General features: G+C 47.4%; 1 protein-coding gene across 2 annotated transcripts in view; it reads left to right on the top strand.

Moving 5' to 3' along the window:
• Cmpk (cytidine/uridine monophosphate kinase Dak1) overlaps positions 1-24,516 on the top strand; it is a 68,945-nt gene extending 44,429 nt beyond the window's left edge. For both annotated transcript variants that reach the window (XM_068388709.1, XM_068388710.1), the window contains exons 4-5: positions 13,175-13,303; positions 23,023-24,516. In XM_068388709.1, coding sequence (XP_068244810.1) covers positions 13,175-13,303; positions 23,023-23,235 — 342 coding nt within the window. In that variant the 3' untranslated portion in view covers positions 23,236-24,516. The remainder of the gene's footprint in view (positions 1-13,174; positions 13,304-23,022) is intronic.
• Positions 24,517-24,716: the final 200 nt, after the last annotated feature.

Raw genomic sequence — 24,716 nt, forward strand, 5'->3', positions numbered from 1 at the left:
CACATCTTAATAAATTCATCGTCTCCGGCTGCTGTTGCTGCCTTCGCCCAGACTACTCTCCCTCCTTGCTTAGTCTCTCTTCCTTCAGGGGCAGAGCATAGTCTTAGGCAAGTCTCCTACGAAGTGTTCATGTCTCTCGTTCACGAGAGGGGCCACTCATAGAGACTCCTCTTCGGAGGATCGCTACTGTTGAAGGTCAGCTTGCTGATCCACCGGCCATCATGGCCGTCATCCCTTCTCTCAGAAGTACAACTGTGGCAACACCTTATCAGGACTTCATCTTCGAGTAAGGTTGTTTCCCCCTTCCGAGGGAGAACTGCCTGCATCTTAATCACTTCACAGACTCCGACTGCTGTTGCTGTCTTCGCCTAGACGACACTCCCCCCCTTGCTGAGTCTCTCTTCCTTCTGGGGACGGAGCATAGTCTTAGGCAAGTCTCTCCTGAAGTGATCACCTCTCACGAGAGGGGCCACTCATAGAGACTCCTCTTCGGAGGATCGCTACTGCTAAGGTCAGCTTGCTGGTCTCCCGGCCCTCATGGGCATCATCAGTTCCTGATTGTTCTACCAGCAGACCTACCAGCCTAACCTTGCGCTGCAGCTTAGTCCGTGGACTTCGGTCCTGGACTCTTCTATGGACCTTTAATGGTCGCCATCGGTGGATGTTCGCCCTTCCAAAGGGCACATCCCAGTTCCTCATCGTCCTGCCAGCTGACCTGCCGACCTACCAGCGCAACCTTACGCTGCAGTTAGTCTTTAGACTTCGGTCCTGGACTCTTCCGTGGACCTTTTACGGTCGCCATCAATGCGCGCCAACATTATCATGTGCGCCATTGCTTCCGTGCGCGCTAGCACCAACAGTCTTCCGCGCGCCAGCCCTCTTACGCGCGGGCGCCACGCAATCGCGTGCCCTTGCGCAACCAGTCACGCACTTCTGCGCATTCTAGGGAGACTGCACAAAACTCTACATAGTGCCTTAGTGCGCGCCAGCGCTCACCTGCGCTCTCATATCCATTACCCTCCTGCTCACTTGCGCTCGCCAATGCGCCAACTCTTCACAAAGAGCCCGCTCTTGCCTGTTCGCCAGCGCTCTTACGCGCTCTCAAACCAGCGCTCTCCTGCGCAGTTGCGGTCTCAGATCCAATGCGCCAGCTCTTGCCAAAGAGCCAGTGCTCGCAGATCCAATGCTCGCCAATGCGCCAGCTCTTGCCAAACAGCCAGTGCTCACCTGCGCACCAGCGCTTGCCTTCTCTCCAGCATTCTTCTGCGCATTCATCGAAAACTACACTTCAGCAGAAACTGAGCACCAGCATCATCCTGTGTGCCATCGCTCCAGTACTCTCCTGCACACTTGCGCATAGGCAAAAAAGAATAAAACTTTTTGGATAGGTCACCATTGCTCCATTCCTCTCCCCGCAAACGCATAACATGGCCGCTGGGGAAAGAGGAAAGAGGCTTCACAGAAGGATTCAAGATTCCGAAGATTCCATCTTCCAAGGGGAATCAAAACGGAGAATCCTGTCTCTTCTGAAGTTTTTTCTTGACAGACCACCGTCAGCAAACAAGAAAGCATCAACAGACTGATCTCTAGATCACAGTTTGCTGATCGCTAGCTCGCCAATCACCAGATCGCCAATTGCTAGCTCAGATGTGATCATTGACCTCTAGTCCCTCCAATGACTAATGATCTCCGATTGCTAGTCAGTAACCAGTCATCAGCTTGCTGATCACTAGATCACCGATGGGCAGCTCATCTTTCTTCGATCATCGAACTTAGCTTGCTGATCTCTGACCAGCCCATCGTCAGCTTGCTGATCTCTGACCAACCAAGAGGGACCATAGTCAGCTTGCAGATCTCTGACCAACCAGGAGGGACCATAGTCAGCTTGCTGATCTCTAGCTCACCAATCACCCCAGCGTCAACAATCTCCCATGCGAAAGGATCCGCAAGGAAATGTCCCTTTGGGTCGATGTCCACACCATGTTGGAGTTCGGACGAGGGCTAAGACCTCAGGTCTTCATTTGCACACTGGACCTAAAGGATACTTACTTCCAGGCCCAAACCATCCATCTAGGAAGGTTGGAAGATTCAGTTTAGAGAAACAAGAAACACCATTTCAGGGCACTGTGCTTCGGTCTTTCCACTACACCCATCCTGTTCTCACAGGATCAGCTTCTGTCTCCTCCATTTCGGGACAACTGACTGACCTTAGCAGACTCAGTGGCAACCTTGCATTAGCACCGGAACTTCTGAAATCTTTTTACCAAGATCCAGTGATCAAGGTAAACCTGGGGAAGTCTTCCCTACTTCCCTCCCAGAAGACTGGTGTATCTGGGAGTGATTCTAGACACCAATCTCCATAAAACTTTTTCAAAACGAGAACTCCCATCCCAGAGTGATTTGAGTCCGATTGGAATCAGGCCCTCGATCCCCTAGATATTCTGACCCCCATGGGACCAGAAGTTTGGACGAACCTCAAGGGACGGGTGTCAGTCGAGAATCTACAGAGTGGTATAACCTTCTCATCCTTCCCCACCCCTCGGACTTGATGCTGTGCTTAGAACACATCAAAAGAAGAGAGGAGGGACCATAGTGCTGCACCACACGACCTCAGCCCTCTGGACAGAGTCTGAAAGTACCTTCACTTAAATCTCTTAAGAGATGAAGGCCAACTTTCCGGTCGTTCAGCAGCCTCATCGGTTCCTAACAAACCACTCAGTGATGTGATGGGCGACAATACCACACACCACATAGAGGCTCACATCGACAAGCAAGAAGGAACTTGCGTGCAGCCTCTTCCCATCTAACAGTATAAACACTTAGATGGGCCAAAGTCAGTTCGGTGCCACTATCAGCCCGCTTCATTCCAGACTAGAGGAATGTGCTCGCTGACAATCTGTGTTCAGCATCTCGGATAAGGTATACCGAATGGTCTTTGGATCACCTTGCAGCCGACAAAGTCCCATCTTTACGGGGTCCTTCATCTAGGGATCTGTTCGCAACGCCCCTGAACCTCAGGCTGCCGTTGCTTTCCAGCCCTAGACCCCAAGACTCTGGCAAAAAACAGACCAACAACGGTGGGTACAACATTGACGTTTACGTCTCGTCCCTGTTTTGTCTGGAGAAGGGCACTCAAGAAGGCTAGAACATCGGTCAGCCTATCAAGGACTCTCCTAGCTCCGCTATGGCATTACGCAGAATAGTTTCCAAACCTTGTGCAGCTCCTAATAGTCTCCAAGAGAACCCTCCACATCACAGACAACCCACTTCGACACCTACCACAAGCTATAGCTTGGCTATGATTGTACGCCTGTAGACTACCCAGTACCTCCTCTCCCACAGAGGCTTTTCGCAATAAGTTGCGAAAAGGTTATCTAGATATCTGAGGAATTCCTCAGCATCAGTCTACCAGGCAGTATAACGTCTTGTGTGGTTGGTGTCATGGGAAAGTGTCTCTCTCCACTCGATACCTCTATTCCAGCAATAGCGAAATCCTCGAGTATAAGCAAGAGGAAAAGACCCCCTTTTCAGGTTCAATAGGTAATGACGATCACTTAACCTTGATCCTTCACCTTCAAACTGAAAGGAAGGGACGTCCTCTCATCGCTAGACCTTTCCTAACTCATACGGACTTACAACTTGCCTTTCTCCAGTCAGAATTGAGACCTCCCTCTCGGAACATGGTTCAAATTCTCCGGTCTCTAAAGAGACCTCCTTATGTTCCACTTCACTAGGCAGCAAATTTTCACCTGGTTTAAGAAGACAATGTTCCTACACACTCTGACAGCAGCCATACAAGTCAAGGAACTTAATGGTCTCTCTTTCGACATCGCCCATTAATGAGAAGGGCGAAAGGCAATGTTCAGTTTCCTCCCCCAGTATGTCGCCAGACACAATCTCCAGAGGTGATGGATCCTACACAAGTCTCCACTCGGTAACGGACGATCCAGATCATCTGTTACTGTACTCAGGGTAAGGTATGAGACTCTACTTTAAGAGAACGGCAACAGCTCACCTGGGTCACTTCTCTTGTCACCAGCACTGGGAGAGATTAAAGGAGGATCACCAAAACATCATCTCAACATGACGACTCACGATGTCAGGGGCATAGCTATGCCCCTGGCCCTTCTAAGCAGATTACTCTGTGACGCAGGTTTTTACAAGAAAGGATGTGAATGCTCCAGGTGACTTTCACAACCTTTCTCCTGCAAGACGTGACCCACAGGAACTCTATACGATCTCTATCGGTCCGGTGGTGGTTGCACAACAGCTGTTTGTATACCTCAAGCTCCTTATTGGACAAGTAGCAGAAGGTTGAGGGCACTGTTACCCGGTTTTAGTCTGCGTGAATGAAAAGATTTGACCGGCTCTTATTCTTTTCTTCATCCTACCCTCTCGTGGGGAAAGCAGCATCCTAGGTTCTCTGCATAAGCTGACCTCAAACCACTGCAGGTAAACCATGCTCCCTTGTGTACCTAGTTTGTTCCGTAACTGAAATACAAACCACGCTATTTAATATGGGTAATTACTTTCGGCGTAGCTGAACTGACGAGCCATTAGAATTTTAACGAGGGTTTACTACCCCACCGCTAGTTAGCAGGGGTGTAGGGAGGGTAGCCTGCTACCCTCCCCCCTCACACACACCTGTGCTGAGTTCACTTTGCTATCGGCTCGGGTGCTAGACGGACGCTGTCACCCTCGCCTACTCTGACAGCCATTGTTAATCTTTTGTTTGCTTTTTCTTTTTTCTCAGAGTATTTGTGAAGTTGGCCTCTGCGATGCGAAAGTGTCCCAGGTTACCTGACCGTCCTTGTGGGACTTATATGTCGGCAATCGACACCGATCCACACACCTTATGCCCTTATTGTAGGGGCCAACGGTGTGTTAGTAATAATGTATGTGGTTAGTGCAGGGAGTGGTCTACCTCCCAGTGGGAGAGATTTTCCCGACGCCGTAAGAAGAAGTCCAAGCGGGATATTTCTCCTTCAAAGGTTTCTTTGAAGAGAGAAAATCCTAAGGACTCTTCTTCCGTAGCCCAAACCTCCTCCGAAGCTCTCACTCCATCGGCTTCTCCCGAGAGGCCGTCGAGTGGTAGTGTAGGCTGCATTTCTGTTGACCGATCTCGGGGTTTGGGAGAGGGAGTTGCCTCCCATAGCGAGGCAGCTCCTCCTCCTCCCCCGGGGGAGGATTTAATTGTATCGTCTGATGTTAATGTGTCTAATAATGATCTTTTGCAGCTTTTGGCTTCCTTGGGGCTTCAGGGCTTGCCCTCCAAGGAAGCCCTGTTTGACATAATCAGGTTGGGAGCAGCTGTCAAACAGTAGCCGACGGTAGCAGAGGTTGATCCTCTGTCTATTGTCGACTTTGTTATGGCAGAGGCTTCCAATGTGAGTGTTCAAACCTCTGCTCCTGTTGCTGATGTAGCTGAAGGCTTAGTTCCCCCCTCCGAACATTCTTCGAGGGAGGAAATAAGTCCTACGGTCTCTCTTGCAGGCGATTCTCCCCTTCGGGAGAGTTCACTAACAGAGACTCCTCTTCGGAGGACTGCTGATGGTCAGCCTACTGCCCCCAGAGGGCGTATAAGGCGTAAAGCTCGCCTTCCCCTTCGCCGTCAAGGCCTTCCTTCACCTCACAAGGGTGTTAGGAAGCGCCTCTTCGGTTCGTCATCTACGCAGTCCGCCGCAGAGGAACCTCGCCCTTCACCGACCGTTCCAGCTACATCCCTGGACCTCTCCGCAGATCGTTCGCGATCTCCATCTCCTGCCAGACCTTCTTACCTGCCGTCGCTGTTCCTGGCTGCTGATGCGCTGTGGGCGTCCACCCATCCCATTATTAAACGGGCAATGGTCCCTTCGGGGCAAAAGGGACTTACATACATTGTGTGTAAGTCCCTTAAGTGCCAGGTATCCCCTGCTCGCCAACGTTCTCCTGCGCGGCAGCGCGCTATTGCGAGCAAGCGCTCTCCGACCGTTCCAGAGACATCTCGCCAGCGATCTCCTGCCCGTGCTGCTGTTCCTGAGACAACGCGCCAGCGCTCACCTGTGCGCCCACGATCTCCTGTGCGTCCACGCTCACCTGCTCGGCAGCGCGCCACCGCGCACCCTCATCCTGATGCGCGCCATGTGCGTCCACGGTCTCCTGCTCGCCAGCGCTCTCCTGTGCACCAGCGATCTCCTGCGCGCCCACGATCTTCGGATCTGGACGTGAAAGGGAAGACATCTTCTTCCCCTGCTCGCCAGCGCTCACCAACGCGCCACCGAACGCCGACGCGCCATCGGACCCCGCCTGCTCGCCATCCCTCGCTTACACGCCATCGCCCGCAGTCTCCATCGCGCGGCTGCGAGATCTTCTGTTCTTGATGAGCGCCCTCCTGCGTGCCCGCGCGCAAGGGATATATCCCCAGCGCACGCATGCCCAACGGTATCACCCTTACGGGCTCTACGGGATCCTGCGCGTTTGCGCGCGAGCAATCGCCTCCACGCGCGCAAACGCTTATCCAGCCTGCTGCGCGCCATCTGAAATCTCCAGAACGCGCCCCTGCGCGCCATCGTTCGCCTGCTCGCCCACGAGCCCATGAGCTCCTTCGCCTGTGCGCCATCGCTCGCCCACGCGCCATCGCTCGCCCACGCGCCATCGCTCACCTACGCGCCAATGCGCACCCTCGCCCACGCGCCACCGCTCGCCCGCGCGCCACCGCTCGCCCGCGCGCCACCGCTCGCCCGCGCGCCACCGCTCGCCCGCGCGCCACCGCTCGCCCGCGCGCCACCGCCCGCCCGTGCGCGCCCTCGCCATCGCCCCCGCACGCACGCGCGAACGATTGCCCGCGCGCGATCCCGGCAAAATCCTAAAGAACAAGCGCCAACGCGAGACCCCCCCCCCCCCCCCCCCCCGCAAGCACCAAAATAGCGCACTCGCCGAGGGAGGGAGGACTCCGGACTGGTCCAGGAACTTTCCTTCTACATCTTCTTTTCAGGCTGACCCTGTTTTGGTTTCTACTCCTAGCGATCGAACGATCCCCTTCCCTCTAGAGGGAGTCTCTGACAGCAAAAGTCGGCAGCCCTGGTTTGGGTCCCTAGTCAGAGCGGTTGTGCAGGCTTTTAAGCCCGCTTTCTCTGAACTGGGCCTCAAATCAGCGGCAGTCTCGGCCCCCCTGAAGAGGAAGAGAGGAGTAGATGACGTGGTGACTTCTCCTAGGGCTAACTGGCTCCTCGGAAGTCTTTGAGGAAGGCTCCCTCCCCCCACCCAGACTTTCTCTCTCTCCCCTTTAGACGAGGATTTCCCGTCCTCAGGGAATTCACGTGAGGTGAGGCGTTCTCCCATCGCACCAATGGGAGAAACCCTGCCTCGCGCTGAGAAGTCTTCTCGAGTGGAGGTGGAGAAGAGCCTCCCACCATCTCTGTTGGAGTCCTGTATCCCTCCCAGGAGGGAGTCGAAGGACTCTAAGACGGTTCCGAAGTCGTCCTCGAGGATTAGACCAGAGCCAGCCCAGCCCGCAGAGAACGTCCACGAGTCCTCCCAAGAAGAGCCTTTGGGGACAGGAGAGACTGCTGCCAGTCCAACAGGAGGAGAGCCTCAGGAGTCGGAGCATGCATTCTGGCATGTTCTGACTCTGATGAGGAATCTCAACGGGTTCGCGGATCCGGAGATTCCTCCTCGAGAGGGCAAGGACACGGTTCTGGACCGAGTCTTTGGTACTCAGAAGCCCCCTAAGGCCAGTGCAGCTTTGCCTTGGTCCCAGGGAGTTAAGAGTGCCAGAGATAAGGTCGAGAACCAGCTCTCCGAGCTTGCCTCCTCCAGCCATTCCAGCGCCGGCAACAAACTCCTCCCTCCTCCTCATGTCCATCAGAGGAGGTACTTTGAGATCATGAAGGAGTCTTGTTTACCTCTCCCCCTATACCACTCGGTGGAAGAGCTTACCAGGGGAGTCCCTCTAGAGAGACACTCCAACTGGCTAGTGTCTTTCTTGGCCTCGGAGATCCTCAGTCAGGAGAAGGTAGCGAAATGTGCCATGCAGGCAACTTCGTGGCTGGACATCTGGCTAGGGTCTCTCGGCATCCTGCTAAGATCCGAGGACTTGTCTAAGGAGAGTACTAGGAAGGCCTTGGAGACCTTCCTTCTTTCAGGCACTCGTACCATCGAGTTTCTAGCCCATCAAGTCTTGAACTTATGGGCTAATTCCATCTTGAAGCATCGAGATGCGGTGTCTGAGAGGTTCAACACGAAGGTCCCCAGCACCGAGGTCAGCAGGCTCAGACATTCCTCCGTCTTAGGGAGTAGTCTGTTTGAGCCTAAGGACGTGGAACAGGCGGCTGAGAGGTGGAGGAAGTCCAACAAGGATTCTCTCCTACATAGGGCTTTAACATCGAAGCCCTATAAACCTCCAGCAGCCCAACAACCTCGCCCTACAAAGACAACGAAACCGGCAGTGGCAGCTAAGGCAACGGTGTCGAAGCCCTTTCCTGTCAAAGACAAGAAAGGCAAAAAGTCTTCCAGGGGAGGGAAAAATCCTAGAGGGAGTGGCTGAGGCCGCAAACGCTTAGGATTGGCAGTCCCCCTGCGTGTCCACCAGTGGGGGGATGCCTTCAAAGTTGCGCAAACAGGTGGCAGCATCTCGAGGCCGATTCCTGGATGATTTCCGTGATCAGTCAGCGATATTGCATCCCGTTCATAACATCTCTACCTCACTTGACAGCGAATCCAGTGTTGTTGAGCTCCCTTGGCATGGGATCGGCAAGGGGGCAAGCCCTTCGGGCAGAAGTCGAGACCATGTTGAAGAAGGGCGCTCTCCAAGAGGTCGTTGACGGGTCCCCAGGCTTCTTCAGTCGAGTCTTTCTTGTAAAGAAGGCGTCTGGAGGTTGGAGACCAGTCATCGATCTCTCAGCTCTGAACAGGTTTGTCAAGCAGACTCCGTTCAGCATGGAGACGGCAGACACGGTCAGACTTGCAGTGAAACCGAAGACTTCATGTGCACACTGGACCTGAAGGACGCGTACTTCCAGATCCCAGTCCATCCGTCTTCAAGGAAGTACTTGAGATTCAGCCTAGACAACAAGATCTACCACTTCAAGGTGCTCTGTTTCGGTCTCTCCACAGCACCCTGATATCTTCGTGGGCACACAGGATCGGTATCCGTCTCCTCCGTTATCTGGACGACTGGCTGATCCTAGCAGACTCGGAGTCAACCCTTCTTCGACACCGAGACAAACTTCTGGGACTTTGCCAAGATCTGGGGATCATGGTAAATCTCGAGAAGTCTTCTCTGCTTCCTACTCAAAGACTGGTATATCTAGGCATGATCTTGGACACCAATCTCCAAAAAGCCTTCCCATCAGACGACAGGATAGCAAGGCTGAGGAAGGTCGCAAGTCCTTTCCTCAGACGAGACGAACTCCCAGCCCAATCGTGGTTACGTCTCCTCAGTCATCTCTCATTCTTGGCCTGTCTAGTTCCCAACGGCCGCCTCAGAATGAGATCTCTGCAATGGCGACTCAAGTCCCGGTGGAATCAAGGACGCGATTCTCCGGACGTCATGATCCCTATGGGTCTTGCGGAACGGATCGACCTTCAGTGGTGGGTGACAGACGAGAACCTACGAAAGGGAGTGGATCTTCTCGTCCTCCCCCCGGATTTGATGCTGTTCTCGGACGCCTCAAAGAAAGGGTGGGGGGCCCACGTTCTGAACCACAGGACCTCAGGGCTGTGGTCAGAATCAGAAAAGTGCCTCCATATAAACCTGCTAGAAGTGAAGGCCGTATTTCTGGCCTTCAACAGTTCCAACAAAACCTGGCGGGTCACTCTGTGGTGGTGATGAGCGACAACACCACAGTAGTGGCTTACATCAACAAGCAGGGAGGTACCTTTTCAGAGCAGCTATCCCATCTTGCAGTAGATATACTGAGATGGACCGAAGCCCACTCGATTCCACTATCGGCTCGCTTCATTCCAGGCAAGAGGAATGTGCTCGCTGACAGTCTGAGCAGAGCGTCTCAGATAGTGAGTACCGAGTGGTCTTTGGATCGTCTAGTAGCCAACAAAGTCCTGACTTTGTGGGGTTCCTCGACTGTGGATCTGTTCGCTACAGCGCTGAATTTCAAGCTCCCGCTGTACTGCTCCCCAGTCCTGGACCCCAAGGCACTCTGGCAAGATGCCTTCCAACAACGGTGGGACAACATCGACGTATACGCCTTTCCCCCGTTCTGTCTGATGAGGGTACTCAACAAGACCAGAATATCGGTCAATCTCTCGATGACCCTTATAGCTCCGCTATGGCATCACGCGGAATGGTTTCCGGACCTTCTGCAACTCCTAACGGAACTTCCGAGAGAACTCCCTCCGCGACACGAGCTACTCAAACAACCACACGCCAACATCTTTCACAAAGCCGTAGCTTCGCTTCGGCTTCACGCCTGGAAACTATCCAGTATCTCCTCGCAGAGAGAGGATTTTCGCAACAAGTTGCGTTAAGGATGTCTGGACACCTGCGAAAGTCATCCGCAGGGGTCTACCAGGCAAAGTGGAGAGTTTTCTGTGGTTGGTGTTGTGGAAGGGGTATCTCTCCACTTGATGCCACTATTCCAGCAATAGCGGAGTTATTCGTGTATTTGCGAGAAGAAATGCGCCTTTCAGTCTTGGCCTTCAAGCTCAAAGGAATGGACATTTCTTCTTCGCTGGAACTTTCCCTACTCATACGAAGTTATGAACTTACCTGCCCTCAGTCGGAATTGAGACCTCCTCCATGGAACGTGGTTCGAGTTCTCAGGTCTCTTAAGAGACCTCCCTACGAACCATTACGCCAGGGTTCAGATCGCCACCTGACTTGGAAGACGGTGTTCCTACTAGCTTTGGCTTCGGCCAAGCGAGTTAGTGAACTTCATGGTCTCTCGTATGATATCGCCCATTCAAGGGGATGGGGGGAGGTAACGTTCAGATTCGTCCCCGAGTTTATTGCTAAGACTCAGAATCCGGGAGTGCCGGACCCTCGGTTCGACTCCTTTCGGATTTTGAGTCTTCGTTCTGTAATAGATGACCCAGACCATCTCCTACTGTGCTCAGTAAGGAGTCTGAGGCTATATCTGAAAAGAACAGCTGCAGTTCGTCCCCAAGTGCAAGCATTGTTTGTAAGCACTGGGAGGATAAAGAGGAGGGTTACCAAGAACAGTATTTCAGCATGGATTCGTATAGTAATCCATCTATCCCTGAATCCAGACCCTCCTCCGTCACGTTGCCCTAGAGCACATGATGTCAGGGGCGTAGCTACGTCCCTGGCCTTCAAGAAGAACTTCTCGGTGACGCAGGTTCTACAAGCAGGGGTGTGGAAGCGTCAGACGACCTTCACAGCCCACTACCTGCAAGATGTGACCCACAGGAGGCTTGATACGTTCTTTATCGGCCCTGTGGTGGCTGCATAACGGCTGGTTTAAAACCTAGGGCTCCTTAATGGACAGGTAGCAGAAGGTTGAGGGCATTGTTACCTGGTTTTAGTCTGCATGAAAGAAAAGGTATGTCTGGCCCTTATTCTTTTCTTCATCCTCCCCTCTCTTGGGGAAAGCACCATCCTGGGTTCTCTGCACAGCTGACCTCAAAACCACTGCAGGTAAACCATGTTTCCTTGTGTTCCTTGTATTAAGTTAATACTGTCACGTCCCCATATCCTGACGAGGTGGTATTGGGAGAGTCCTAGCCTAAAGTTTCCATCTAAAGGACTTCAGGTCAACTTCCTAGGATGAGTCACACTTATACTTTCACACAAAGCTTACGTAGGCCGCAGCCCTTGCAGAGCAAGGCGCAAGCGAGGTGCAGGGACTCCTTACTGTTGAGTGCTGACACACTCAGGTATTGAGTCCCCGGGCAAAAAGCCAAAAGCCAGTAATGGCCGGGACTTTCCACCCTATGTAAGGGTTGAGTCACCCATATTAAATAGCGTGGTTTGTATTTCAGTTACGGAACAAATGACAAATTCGGAGATAATTTGTATTTTTTCTAACTATATAAACCTTAGCTATTTAATCAAACTTGCCCACCAGCCCTATCCCCCGTGAAGTCCTACCTTTAAGCAAAGTGAACTCAGCACAGGTGTGTATGAGGGGGGAGTGTAGCAGGCTACCCTCCCTACCCCCCCCCCCACCCCCGCTAACTAGCGGTGGGGTAGTAAACTCTCATTAAAATTCTAATGGCTTGTCATTTCAGCTACGCCGAAAGTAATTACCCATATTAAATAGCTAAGGTTTGTATAGTTAGGAAAAATACAAATTATCTCCGTATTTGTCATATTAAGCTAATACTGTTGCGTCCCCATACCCTGGCGTGGTGGTATTGGGAAAGTCTTGGTTACTTTAAGTTTTTTCCTACAATAGACTCGGAATAACTTTACCTAGACAGTCACACTTCTGCATGTCTCAACACACAGCTTGCGAAGGCCGCAGACCTTGCATAGCAAGGTTTTAGCGAGGGCAGGGACTCCTTATTTTTGAGTACTAATATACTCAGGGAAGGAGCCCCTGGGTAAAGCCAAAAGCCAGATTGGCAGGGACATCCACCCTTCCTAATGGGTGGGTCACCCCTAATAAATAGCGTGGTGTGTATTCCAGTTACGGAACAAATGACAAATTTGTAGATAATTTGTATTTTTCCTAACTATACAAACCTTAGCTATTTATACAAACTTGCCGCCAGCTCTATCCCCATTGAAGTCCTACCTCCAAGCAAAGTGAGCTAAATCAAAGGTGTGTGACGGGGAGTTGTAGCAAGCTACCCCCCCCCCCCCCCCCATCCCCCGCTAACTAGCGGTGTGGGTAGTTAACCCTCACTAAGTTTTAATGGGTCGTCATTTCAGCTCTGCGAAAGAATAACCCCTAATAAATAGCTAAGGTTTGTATAGTTAGGAAAAATACAAATTATCTATGAATTTGTCATATTATTATTATTATTATTATCAAAGCTGCAACCCTAGTTGGAAAAGCAAGATGCTATAAGCATCAATTAGCTTTACAAATACATTTGTAGATCTAATATTTTCCTGTAAAACTAGTTTTTTTTCTCTTACAGATAGTTTTTAGATAAAGCACCGGAATTGGCCTAAGGAATTTTGCTCTGAAATGAAAATTCTGTGGAATATTTGAAGATTAAATCTATTTTTGTAGCTGTATTTTATAATCTAAATTTTGCTTATTTTCAGGAATCTGAAAAGGACAATTTCTTGATTGACGGCTTTCCACGTAATCAAAATAATTTAGAAGGCTGGAATAAACAGATGGGAGAGAAAGTTAATCTTAAATTTGTTTTGTTCTTCAATTGCAAGTTGGAAGTGAGTCTTTACATAGTATTTTACCTTATACCAGTTAAGATAATTATTTGTTCCTACACAAATACCAAACTGTCTTTTTCTTTCAGTTTCTCCCATCCAGACATTGCCACAGCGAATTATGTCTCTATTTACTTCTATCTACTGAATCCTCCTCTTCCATGTCAAATGCCCTCATATCCTCTCTTAATAAATACATAAATCTCCTCTTTGGCCTTCCTCTCCTCCTCCTATCTGATGGTTCCATGCTTAGTATCCTCCTCCCAATATACTCATCCTCCCTTCTCGTCATGTGCCTGAACCACCTTAGTCTTGCTTCCCTTGCTTTCTTTCCAAATTAATAGAAACGTCCAGTTCCTCTAATGAATTTATTTCTGATCTTGTCCTTCCTCATTAGCCCCAGTGAGAACCTCAACATTTTCATTTCTTCAGCCATTCTACCCACCTCAAATTCTCCTCCTCACTTCCCTTGTGCACCCATCATCACTATCTAGTTGATCCTAAATATTTAAATTCATCTAATTTTCATGAGGGCACAACGTCCTGACATCGAAGTCAGGTGCCACGGAATCTACTTACTTGACAAGCCTCCAAGCTACATCGAGGTTCGATAGGTGAGGGATCACAGTCGTGCGCTGCACTACACACCCAGGGTTTGTCAAAGCCCAAGTTTGAGCAAATACATAGATTTGATCCAATCAAACACCAAGAACAAGATTTCTTGATGAACCATTCAGATGTCCCAATGCCCATTTCAAACCCAGAGAAAAGGAGTAAAATTCTTGTTTTGCCAGACAAGGGAGTTAAGAGTTACATCCCTTACAAGAGTTGAAGCCTGGTTCCCATAGAGGGAACATCATCAGTTACTGCCAAGGGTCCAGGTCCTTTAATGATTACTTCCAAGATCCCATCATATCTAAAATAATCTATCAACCTACAGGTCCTGTTGGCTACTACAAGATCTTCATCACCTGAAAAAGCTCGGACAGCACTCGGTTCATTCACCTGGAGCTTGACCTTCTAGGCAAAGAGATAGAAGGAAAGCCAGAAAGGTCACAGAATTCAACGATTCCTGAAGCTTCTACAAGTGTGTACACACCGTTTAGTATGAACAACACGTTCTGAACCTGCTTGCAGATTTTGCCTGTGATCTACCAAAACTCACATCCTGCTGGCAGGAGTGGAGTCGACATTACGAATGCCAATAAGGTTTACGGACTCCTATCATCTACTCTTACGAATTGAAGTCGCCTGGGAATTGGAAACCAGTCACCAGTCTTCCTGATTGGTTCCCCAGACCCAATTCAAGTAGGCCACGGCTAGCAGTGTAAGGTCAGTCATTAGAATGATGACCATTCCGTCATTGTATACCTAAAGGGCAAGTACCCAAAGATGTTATCAGTTCCCTTTGTCCTACAGGAGGTTTTTTCTGCTTCGTCTTTTGGAAAAGTAGCTGCCAATTCAAAGCCGTCTTCTTCAGACTGGCTACCACTCCCAAAGTGTTCATGCTTGCCTCATGAGCACTTTTAATCAGTTATTGCCCATTTTTACCCTCCTACAAGGGAATCGCTTTAGCATCAAGACAAGCACCCTGCCTCTTGTCGTCATCTTTGGATTAAGATACAATAAATTGATTAATATTCATTAGGAATCCCAGACAGATGGTGAAATATCAAGAGAACACTATAAAATGATAGTTACAGGGCTCCTGGCAAACACTTATAGCAACCGTGTAAACATGAGTGTTTTTACACTGCCTTCTAGATTTACTAAGACAGTGCTTTCAAAAACTTCCCCATCAACAAGGCTAGTTTCATTTGGCTGCCTTCCCAATGATCGCTCCGTTAGTGCCTCAAGTTTTGCTGGTTCACTAACAGAGTTCCCTCTTGCATAGAAGTGCATGACGAACTCCTTTGTGAGTAGCCTTCTCCTCTGCTCTTAGAATCTACTGTCCAACAATGTAGCAGAGAAGGAATAGAAATTTGCCTGATTTCCTGCTGTCTAGAGGATGTGATTGACTGAAGGAACGCACTTGCTTCTACTTTGCAAGTTTTACGAGGGTTTGATTGGGTGCTTGGTAGTGATAATGGCTGATAATGCTTCCATTCATGTCAAGCAGGTGCACTTTTGTGAGCAGAAGACAATGAAGTTGCACAAAATTCTTTGAGGCAAGAGAAGTATTTAAGAAAACACTCAATCAACTGTCCCAGCATATAGGTTTTAGGCTATCCCTGGATCATTGCATGAGGGAAACGCTTAGTTTTTCGCCATCATTAGACCTGTTTGTCATGCAGTAGATAAGAAACTTTTAGGATTCACCCAGTCATAGACTGTCTCTCTGATACCTTAACACCTGGTTGAGGACATATAGATTTAGAAGGATCCTGATTGCTCCAAAGCAGCCACATCTCAAATGGTCCCCAAATTAGCTGTTTTCATCTCTTCCTTCATTGGGAAGCTCCTCAATTCCTGCAGTAAAGATACCTTTCAGTCCCCAATCCAAGTGTTTAATTTGGATTCTGACCTGGACTCTTTTAGGAGAATTGACTAGACTCTTACGTGGGGTGATATAATATGCAAGAGGTTGCAGTGATTAAAAGACAGGACTTGATGGCTTGGGTGCTAGGTAGAGACTGCCCTTTATTCATACGCTACATGGGACTACTTGATACCACATCCCCCTTATCACATACAAAGAATTGATTACACATAATAACTAATCTGGCATATAAGTACAAAGAGATAAATGATAAAAGTTCCATATTCAAACGTATTCCATTGTTTTCATCCCTTCTCAATAAACATGCATAGTACAATTTGTGATTGTGGATAGTAATATAAACATAATAGCTATCATCTTTGCAGACTTTGGTCCGAATAGTGTTGGTTACAGCAGGGCAGTCATAAATATGAAAATAAATGGCAAATTATAATTTTTTTTTTTTTTTTTTTTTTGATGCAAACAACAACACCCAAAATATATTAAAACAAAATGGAAACCTGATACACATGTAATGACAGTGTTCGAAATGGAGCCTGTTTTCCAGTCCGAGACTCGTAAATTCTCAAATAAAATTCATTATTCTGAATCACTTATCAGTCCTGAGACTGATAACTTTTCTTGAGTTTCAAACTCTGGTAACGACCTCTCAGAATTTTCGGTCATGAAACGAAGGGGGTGGGAGTTGTATATTACGATTTAACTTAACACTTTATGGGAGTTTACGGTATGTGACCGCGTTACTTTCAATATATCTGGATGGGGTTTTCACCAGCCGGCCGGACTTGGTATACACCGCTGTCGGGTCTGTAGTGTTATCACTAGTTGCGAGTCTTTGGTCGGTTATTTCGGTCTCACTAGGTGGCGGCAGCGATATATCGGTGGGTCGTGGTGGAGGCTGTGCTGATGATGCTGGAGCCTGCTTCCGGGTGTTGGACGGTTCTGTGTTTGTCGCGAGCGGTGTCGGACGGATGTGGGACTGGTTCCTCCTGAGGCACGCTCCGTTTTGGGCTTCCACAATGTATGATTGGGGTTCTTCTGACTTACGTACCACTCTGCCTGGCACCCATGTGTGGCAGGCCTTGTCGAATATTCGGACTGGTTGTTCGGGTTGGAGGTCTGTGAAGTGCCGTTGTGTCCGCTTTTGGTCCTAGGCGGTCCTGGAGGTGGTTGCGGGTCGTGATGTGTGAGAGATGTGGTTCGTATCGGCCTGGTAGGTCAGTGGTCACATTGCGACCAAACATGAGCTCTGCGGGGCTGGTTGTCTTATTGTCGATCGGGGTGGCCCGTAAGTGGAGTAATGCAGTATGCATATCACCGCCTGTCTCAAGGCATTTTTTGATAATCGCCTTGCATGTTCCAACTGCGCGCTCTGCGAAGCCATTGGACTGAGGGTAATGTGGGCTTGATGTGATGTGCTCAGTACCCCAGGCTTTTGTGAAGTCCCTCATGGCTGCTCCCGTGTATTGAGGTCCGTTGTCTGAAACCAGGGTTTTGGGGCATCTGAACAGCGAACACAGGAATTTGAGGTGGTTGGCCACACTTTCAGATGACAGGTTTTTTTGTTCGGTGACTATTGGGAATTTTGTGAAATAATCAGTTGTGATCAGATATGTCTTGTGGCCAATTTGGAAGATGTCCGAAGCGACTTTGAACCAGGGCATTGGGGGAATGTCATGATGCGTGGTTTCATTAGGACTTTGCTGGGGCTGGTACTTCTGGCATATGTCACATGCCCTGACCTTGTCCTCTATATCCTTTGCGATGTTGGGCCAGAATACACACTCCCGTGCCAGGGCTTGTGTTTTTGTGATCCCTTGGTGGGACTGGTGGAGCTGGTCCAGTATCCGGCCTCTGACCTCTTTGGGGATGATAACTTGTCGCCCTTTGAATATGACTCCGTCTTCCATGGCAAGGCATTCTCTGTATGAGAAAAACTGGCGGATATCGGGGTGACAGCCTTTTACTGAGTTAGGTCAACCCTCGATGATAGTATGCTTGAGAGTGCGCAGCCTGGGTCGGTGTCAGACCTATGGCGGACCTCTTCCAAAATCTGGGGACCAAATTTTATGAGTGCAACTGATATCACATCGATGTCATCTAGTTCCAGTCCGTCCACTCGTGTATCCAAAGGGATTTCCTTGTCATTTTGTGGGTTAGGAAGGCGTGATAGGGCGTCAGAGAGTACAAGGGTTCGTCCTTCCTTGTACTTGACCCTCATGTCATACCCCTGCAGTTTCAAGAAGAGACGTTGTAGTCTAGGTGGGGCACTGATCAGTGGCTTCTCCCAGATATTAACGAGGGGTTTGTGGTCAGTGACAGCTTCGAAGTCTCTTCCGTATAGGTAGGTATGGAATCGTTGCACACCGTGTACTAGTCCAAGGGCCTCTCGCTCGATATTGCTGTAATTTGCCTGCGTTGGTGTCAGGGCTTTGCTGGCGAATGCTATTACCTTCCCGTCTTGGATGAGGGCCGCCCCGAGGCCTTTTTGCGATGCATCGACTTCAAGAGCCACAGGTCGAGTTGGGTCATAGTAAGACAGTGTGCTTGATGGCGCTATTTGGCGTTTCAGGTGTTGATAGGTGGATTCATGGTCTTCTTCCCATTGGAAGGACACATCTTCCTTGACCAGATCTCGAAGTCTTTGTGACTGAGCTGAATAATGTGGTACATAGGGGCTGAGGTAAGGCATTACTCCCAGGAATCTCTGTAGTTCTTCTTTATTGGAGGGTGACGGCATGTTATGCAGGTCGTGTACCTTTGACGGGTCTGGCATCATGCCCTTGCTGGTATAGCGTGTTCCGAAAAACTCGATTTCTGGTTTTGAAATGGAGCAATTCTTCGAGTTTAGGCTGAGTCCGTGTTGGGCTGCACGCTGCATAAACCCCATCAGGTTTTTGTCGTGTTCCGACTGATCTTTTCCACATATTGCCACGTCATCAGCGATGCCAACAACACCTGGGAGATTCTTGATGATGGAGTCCATCCTGGCTTGAAATATGTCCTGGCTTACATTCAGCCCGAATAGTAGCCTTGTCCAACAATACCGGCCGTGTGGTGTTCGGAATGTTGTCAGTAGTTGTGAGTCCTTGTGTAGCGGTATACTCCAGTAGCCTCAGGCTTTGGCGTCTAGCTTGGAAAACACTTTCGCTTTGGAGAATACCGGGTTGATCTCTTCTAGAGTGGGAATCTTGTGGGGACATCTTTTGAGGTTTTGGTTGAGCCGCTTGGCGTCCAGGCAGATCCGTAGGCTTCCATCGGGTTTTGTGACATACACAAGGCTGCTACACCAGTCTGTGTGTTCCGTTACGCGTCTGATAACCCCCTCTTTCTCCATAGTGTCAAGTTCGGACTTGATGCGGGGCTTCAGGTGGATACTCACCTTACGGGGCGGATCAAAGAAAGGTATCGCGTCATCCTTGAGGTGGAGCATCGCAGGCTCTTTTAGTTTGCCGATACAGTAAAACTGTGCTGGGAATTGCGCTTTTAGTTGTTCGACTGACCTAATAGGGCCTTGTTGGCTTGGTTGCTCAGGTATTCCAGTAACATCGTTGACATTGATATCCACAATACCGAGTTTTTGGCATGATGGAAGGCCAAGTATGGCTGGACCAGACACATCGACCACGAAGAACTTTTCTTGCGAGAATGCTGGGTTGCTGAGTTTGCGAACGCTGAGCATTAGTGACCCTAGGCAGGGAATATTGTCGCCACTGTATGATGTTAGTCTTACTGACGGTTCTGGGGATAGTACGAGGCTGGTGGGTGCATCACCAAACATTTGCTTGTATGTCCGCAAGGGCAGCGTATTGCCACCGGAACCTGTGTCGATTTTGAGTTTCAGGGGCCCATAGGCTGGGGGGTTTTCATGCTTGACCATGAGCTTTGAGAATGCTTCTCGTTTCGGTGCCACTCCTATGTCGGATATCGTTATCATGTCGAAGTTTGGCATATAATCTGTTTCTTCATCAAGATTAGGGTTTTCATTAACCATGACTTCGTGTTGCCTGTGGTTAGGAGCCCGATTCGGCCGTCGGTAGGAGCGCCCTCTTGTCTTGCTATGACGTTGTGTCTGCTGCGTGTTGTCTCCTGGCATTGTTCTGCCTCCATCAGTTTTGCGGCACATCTTTTTCCAGTGCCCCTTGATGCCACAACCACTGCATCTGTCATTGTAAGCGGGGCATGACCTTATGGGATGGCTAAGCCCCCAGTTCCAGCAGGGGTTGTCTGTGGTTTGTAGTTTGTTCCGTGGCTCGTTGCTTTCCCTTCGAATTGCATCCACATTGGTATGGCTTGTACTTGTGTTCTCAGAGCTCATCTGTATGGAGCGTAATGATGCCGTGGAGGCCGCAATGGCCTCGTATTCCCGACCTCTCTCTAGAACGTTGCTCACAGCATAGCCCTTCGGTCTAGTTAGGAGTTCTTTCCGAAATTCTTCGAATTGTGTCCGTTGTATGGTCATTTCGATGTGTTGTTCGTTGAGTTCTCTGTCTTCAAACTTGCACTTTATCGCTTTTTCACGGAGTCTGGCCAGGAATTGACTGATTGTTTCAGCAGGTTTCTGTTTGGTATTTGCAAATTCGAGGCGGTGAACTCGGAAATTTATTTTGACCGTTGCATCAACCTCACTTTCAATAAGCCTCCTTATGTTCTGAGGCACACGTTGCTCCTGTTCAGTGAGGCCGCTCGCCTCATGCCCTCATCGCCGAGGTCAATTTTAATTTTAGTTGCTTGCTTGCCCGGGTCTGTGACTTCCTGGTCTTCGAGGTATAAGTTCATGCGTGCCTTGAATGCACGAAATGATTCGGCCAGGGGCTGGTGAGCCCAGTCCATACTTGGGCATTTAGCCTGGGCCATGATTGGATTTGGTTTCGAGAGGGTGTTACACAATAGATAGATAGTGATTGGATTAATAACACAGTTTACGGTTCACAAAGAGAGACATATAATAAGAGTTTGGAAATCACTACAAATATTTGTCACTGGTAGTCGGCACGGTTTTCAGTTTTGTTTACACTGCTGAATGTACGTCTTTGTTTGGCTCATTTTGTGAAGTAGTGCGCAGATAACAATGGCCAAAATACTTGTAAGTAATTTATTCACAACTTTCTTCACTATTCTCACTGTAATCACGGTGCACTAATGTCCATTCTATGCCATATCCTGACGATATAAGTTATGTATGGTTGTTATCTGGACCGGTTTGACAGTCTTTGTCTAGTTGCTGTTGGGTGAAAATAGCGTCATCTGCAGCCGCTGGTAATAAACTCTGGCTGATTATGAGTCCTCTTCTCAGTTATTACGGACAGGAGAGGTATGTAAAGTGTCTCTATGGTCCGGGTTTTTTGATGGAATGGCGTGGGGTGCGTTACCACGCTGCCACCATGATATAATATGCAAGAGGTTGCAGTGATTAAAAGACAGGACTTGATGGCTTGGGTGCTAGGTAGAGACTGCCCTTTATTCATATGCTACATGGGACTACATGATACTACATGGGGGTCCAGTCTTTACCTCCTAAGGGCTCATGCCGCTTTGAGCATTTTATCGAGTCCTCAGGTCTCTTTATCACACCCGCTTAAACTCGGATTAGCCCCGGCCAGGCGGGTAAGAAAACGGTATATAGTATATTTTCCTATGTCACTATCGATTCTGAAGGATAGATCTTCATTGCCTTGGTTTAGTTGGTGACTAAGACCTAGAATCCAAGCAGCAAAGACTTCAATCCTTCTTCTTCCTCCTCCCTACAAAGGTGACTAGCAGGCAAAAATGACTTGCCTTCCTGTTTCCTTTTTTGGAGATATGGAGAGACATTAATGCTTTCAGTTCTAGTTTCATGTGGACCACCCAAGACACAACCACACAAAGCCAGAATAACCTTCAGGAAGAACCTGTCAGTGCCACAAATGCTAAAAGCCAGAGTCTGGAATTGCCACAGGCAACCTTTACAATCCACTATCCATGGGAGTACTGTATACCCAAAAGTCTTTAGATTCGTCAAATTGCGTCTCTTACCTAACTCCTTACATGATAGAGATAGCTGGCCCTTTTCCTCCTCTCTTGGTGTGCAGTGGGGGTTCCATTATTTTTTGGAGTGAATCGAATGTTGATGCAGGTAATCTTCCATACTGAGCAACTGTTCTATGTAAGTTAGTTATAGAAGTATCTCCACCATCCTCCTTATGAAGGGGAGATTGGATAGAATATAGGATGCATTATGCCTAATTGACCAAACATTGTGACATCATATCCTTCTAAGGATGTAGGTTTTTCCTAGACTGACTGTCGGTGGATAGAAACCTAGCGTAACCCATTAGAACTCTCTGTCAAGTGTTGGGAGGTGGTAGGAATCAATACTCCACCACCTCTATCAGGTCAGTGTCTGTCAACATACCTGGATTTGAAACCAGTCAGTCTGGTTATAGGGGCTTCATCCCACCTATTATTATTATTACTACTACTACTTGCTAAGCTACAGACCTAGTTGGAAAAGCAGTATGCTATAAGCCCAGGGATCCCAACAAGGAAAATAGCCTAGTGAGTAAAAGGAAACAAGGAAAAATAGAATATTTTAAGAACAGTAACATTAAAATATTTCCTATATAAACTATAAAAACTTTTAACAAAAGAAGAGGAAGAGAAATAAGATAGAAAAGTGTGCCTGAGTGTACCCTCAAGCAAGAGAACTCTAGCCCAAGACAGTGGAAGCGTATCCTATTAATGAACGAATGTTTCTATTGGCGTAGAAACTAATTACAAATTTGAAAAGTGATTTGTATTTTTTCCAATTGCAGAAACCCATGTCCTTTAAGTTTCTCTTCCCACCTCAAGCACCTTGCAAGCCCTAGGTGGAAGTCAAAGTAAATACTCTGTTTACTGAGAGGCTTCTCTGCCCCCCCCCCCCCACTCGCATAACTATCGACAACTTTTTAGAAAGTTTACATCCAAGTTCCAACCAAGCTGAAAACATAAACTCCTATTAAGAGACTGGATTTTTAGTTAAGAAAGATACTAAGCATTTTGAAAATTTGTTTTATTTAAGGTTTTTTTGGAATTTGTAAATACTATTAATAGTAATACTGTATGTGTTAATTCAAACTCTCCATATGTTCAATACATTTGTAAGCTTATAGATTGGATCTTATCCTTCTTATACATTTATTCAACCAGTGGTTCATCGACCAGAGTATTGATGGAAAGTAATTACTTAATTTCTTTGAAGGTGTGCACTCAGCGTTGTCTAGACCGGGGTGCTGCTGGGTCAGGCCGCTCTGACGACAACATGGAGTCTTTGAAGAAGCGTTTTGATACCTACATGAATGCTACCATGCCAATTATTGAGCATTACGAAGGAATGGGTCTGGTACGCACCATCGATGCTGGGAAAAGTCCCGAGGAAATATTTGAGGAGGTGGAGAAACTCTTTGAAGAGTGATTTCTCATAATTTTCCAGTGCCTATGCCATCACTGTTATATTACTGTACTACCCCTGATATTATTTGTCCAGAATGGATGCACTCTAATTAAGATTTTGTTATTCCATATGGGTAAGAGAAGTTTAACCTTGTAGAATTGTCGTAAACACTTGGATGGCTGTTCAATAAATTTGAATGTCATCTAGAGTGGATTTCTTCTTTATGTTGGTTGAATTTTACCTTGTAGATTCAAGGAAATGATATACAGAAGTTTCATTTCTATAGCTGCTGATTTTTTTTTAAATGAAGCCTCAATTCAAGTCATAAACATATTATGCATGTTATATTCTTCATTCCACATTTTAATGAAAAAAAAAAACATTTTTGTTCTGTAGTTGTTACTTGTTGTTACTAATATTCATTGAACTCATGTAATGTAGATGTTACTCAGTAGATATTTAATAGACTGATATATCTTAAATAGAATAAGAATTAGATAATTGGTACTACATTATAGTGTTTGTTTGAGTACAATACTATACTTATTATACTGTCACTGTCAAAATTTCATGAATTGTTAAAAGGAAATTTATGTAAAGAAAAAATTAGCAACATTACAGAAACTTGAGAAAGGCAAAATTTTTAAGTAGTGCAGAGTTATTTAAATTTTTTTTTTTTCCTGAGTAGTGTACAATATTGTATATTTATGTTTCTGAAATTACATCATTTTTAATCATTGTTTTCATGGAAGGTAGATGTTTGTTACTTTGTCTGGACTATTCTGTAAGTATTTTATGTTCATAATGCTAATGGTATTCTTTATGGTAATGAGTTTTTTAATTCAATTTTTAAAATACCAATCAATATCTGATTGAAGAGCAAGTTCTTTTTGGTGATTGGCATGCTCAACTCTGTACCTAGTTCCCCTATTACCCTTGAGAAGGTATGATCACAGGCAAGAACTGTGCAGAGCTGTTTTAAAGATTTTATTGTTTGAATATTAATTTTGAATGAAGTAAAATGTCAGCAAATGGATGAAAAGAGAATTAATTTGATTTTATACAGCACTATAATACGACAATTTTTTTAAAAAATTAAGTTTTAGTTATTGTGTTGTTTTTATCAGGTAATGGCAGTAGGACTTGTGTTGGTAAATTAATTACCCCAAGTACTGTAGATGTGCAGTACTGTACTCTGCATTTTTAACTTTAGAGATTTTGTGAGGTAAGAAACAACTGGTGATTGTGATTATTACATTGGTTTGTTATTTGTTCTGTTAATTAAAGGCAAAAGTTTTCTTAGCCATTATTTTATTATGAATTATTGTCCAACTCAATTTTTTATGTGCATCTCATTGGTAAATATAATACAATTTTTTGTATATACACCACCCAGATGGCTCAGCAATGTCTTACAGTAATGGTGGTAGCAATTCACCAAAAATTTAATTATTTCCACATTGCCATTTCTGGACTAGTTTTTGATGACCTATGTGAGACTT

This window comes from Palaemon carinicauda, chromosome 15 (assembly GCF_036898095.1).
Source record: "Palaemon carinicauda isolate YSFRI2023 chromosome 15, ASM3689809v2, whole genome shotgun sequence".
Taxonomy (NCBI): domain Eukaryota; kingdom Metazoa; phylum Arthropoda; class Malacostraca; order Decapoda; family Palaemonidae; genus Palaemon; species Palaemon carinicauda.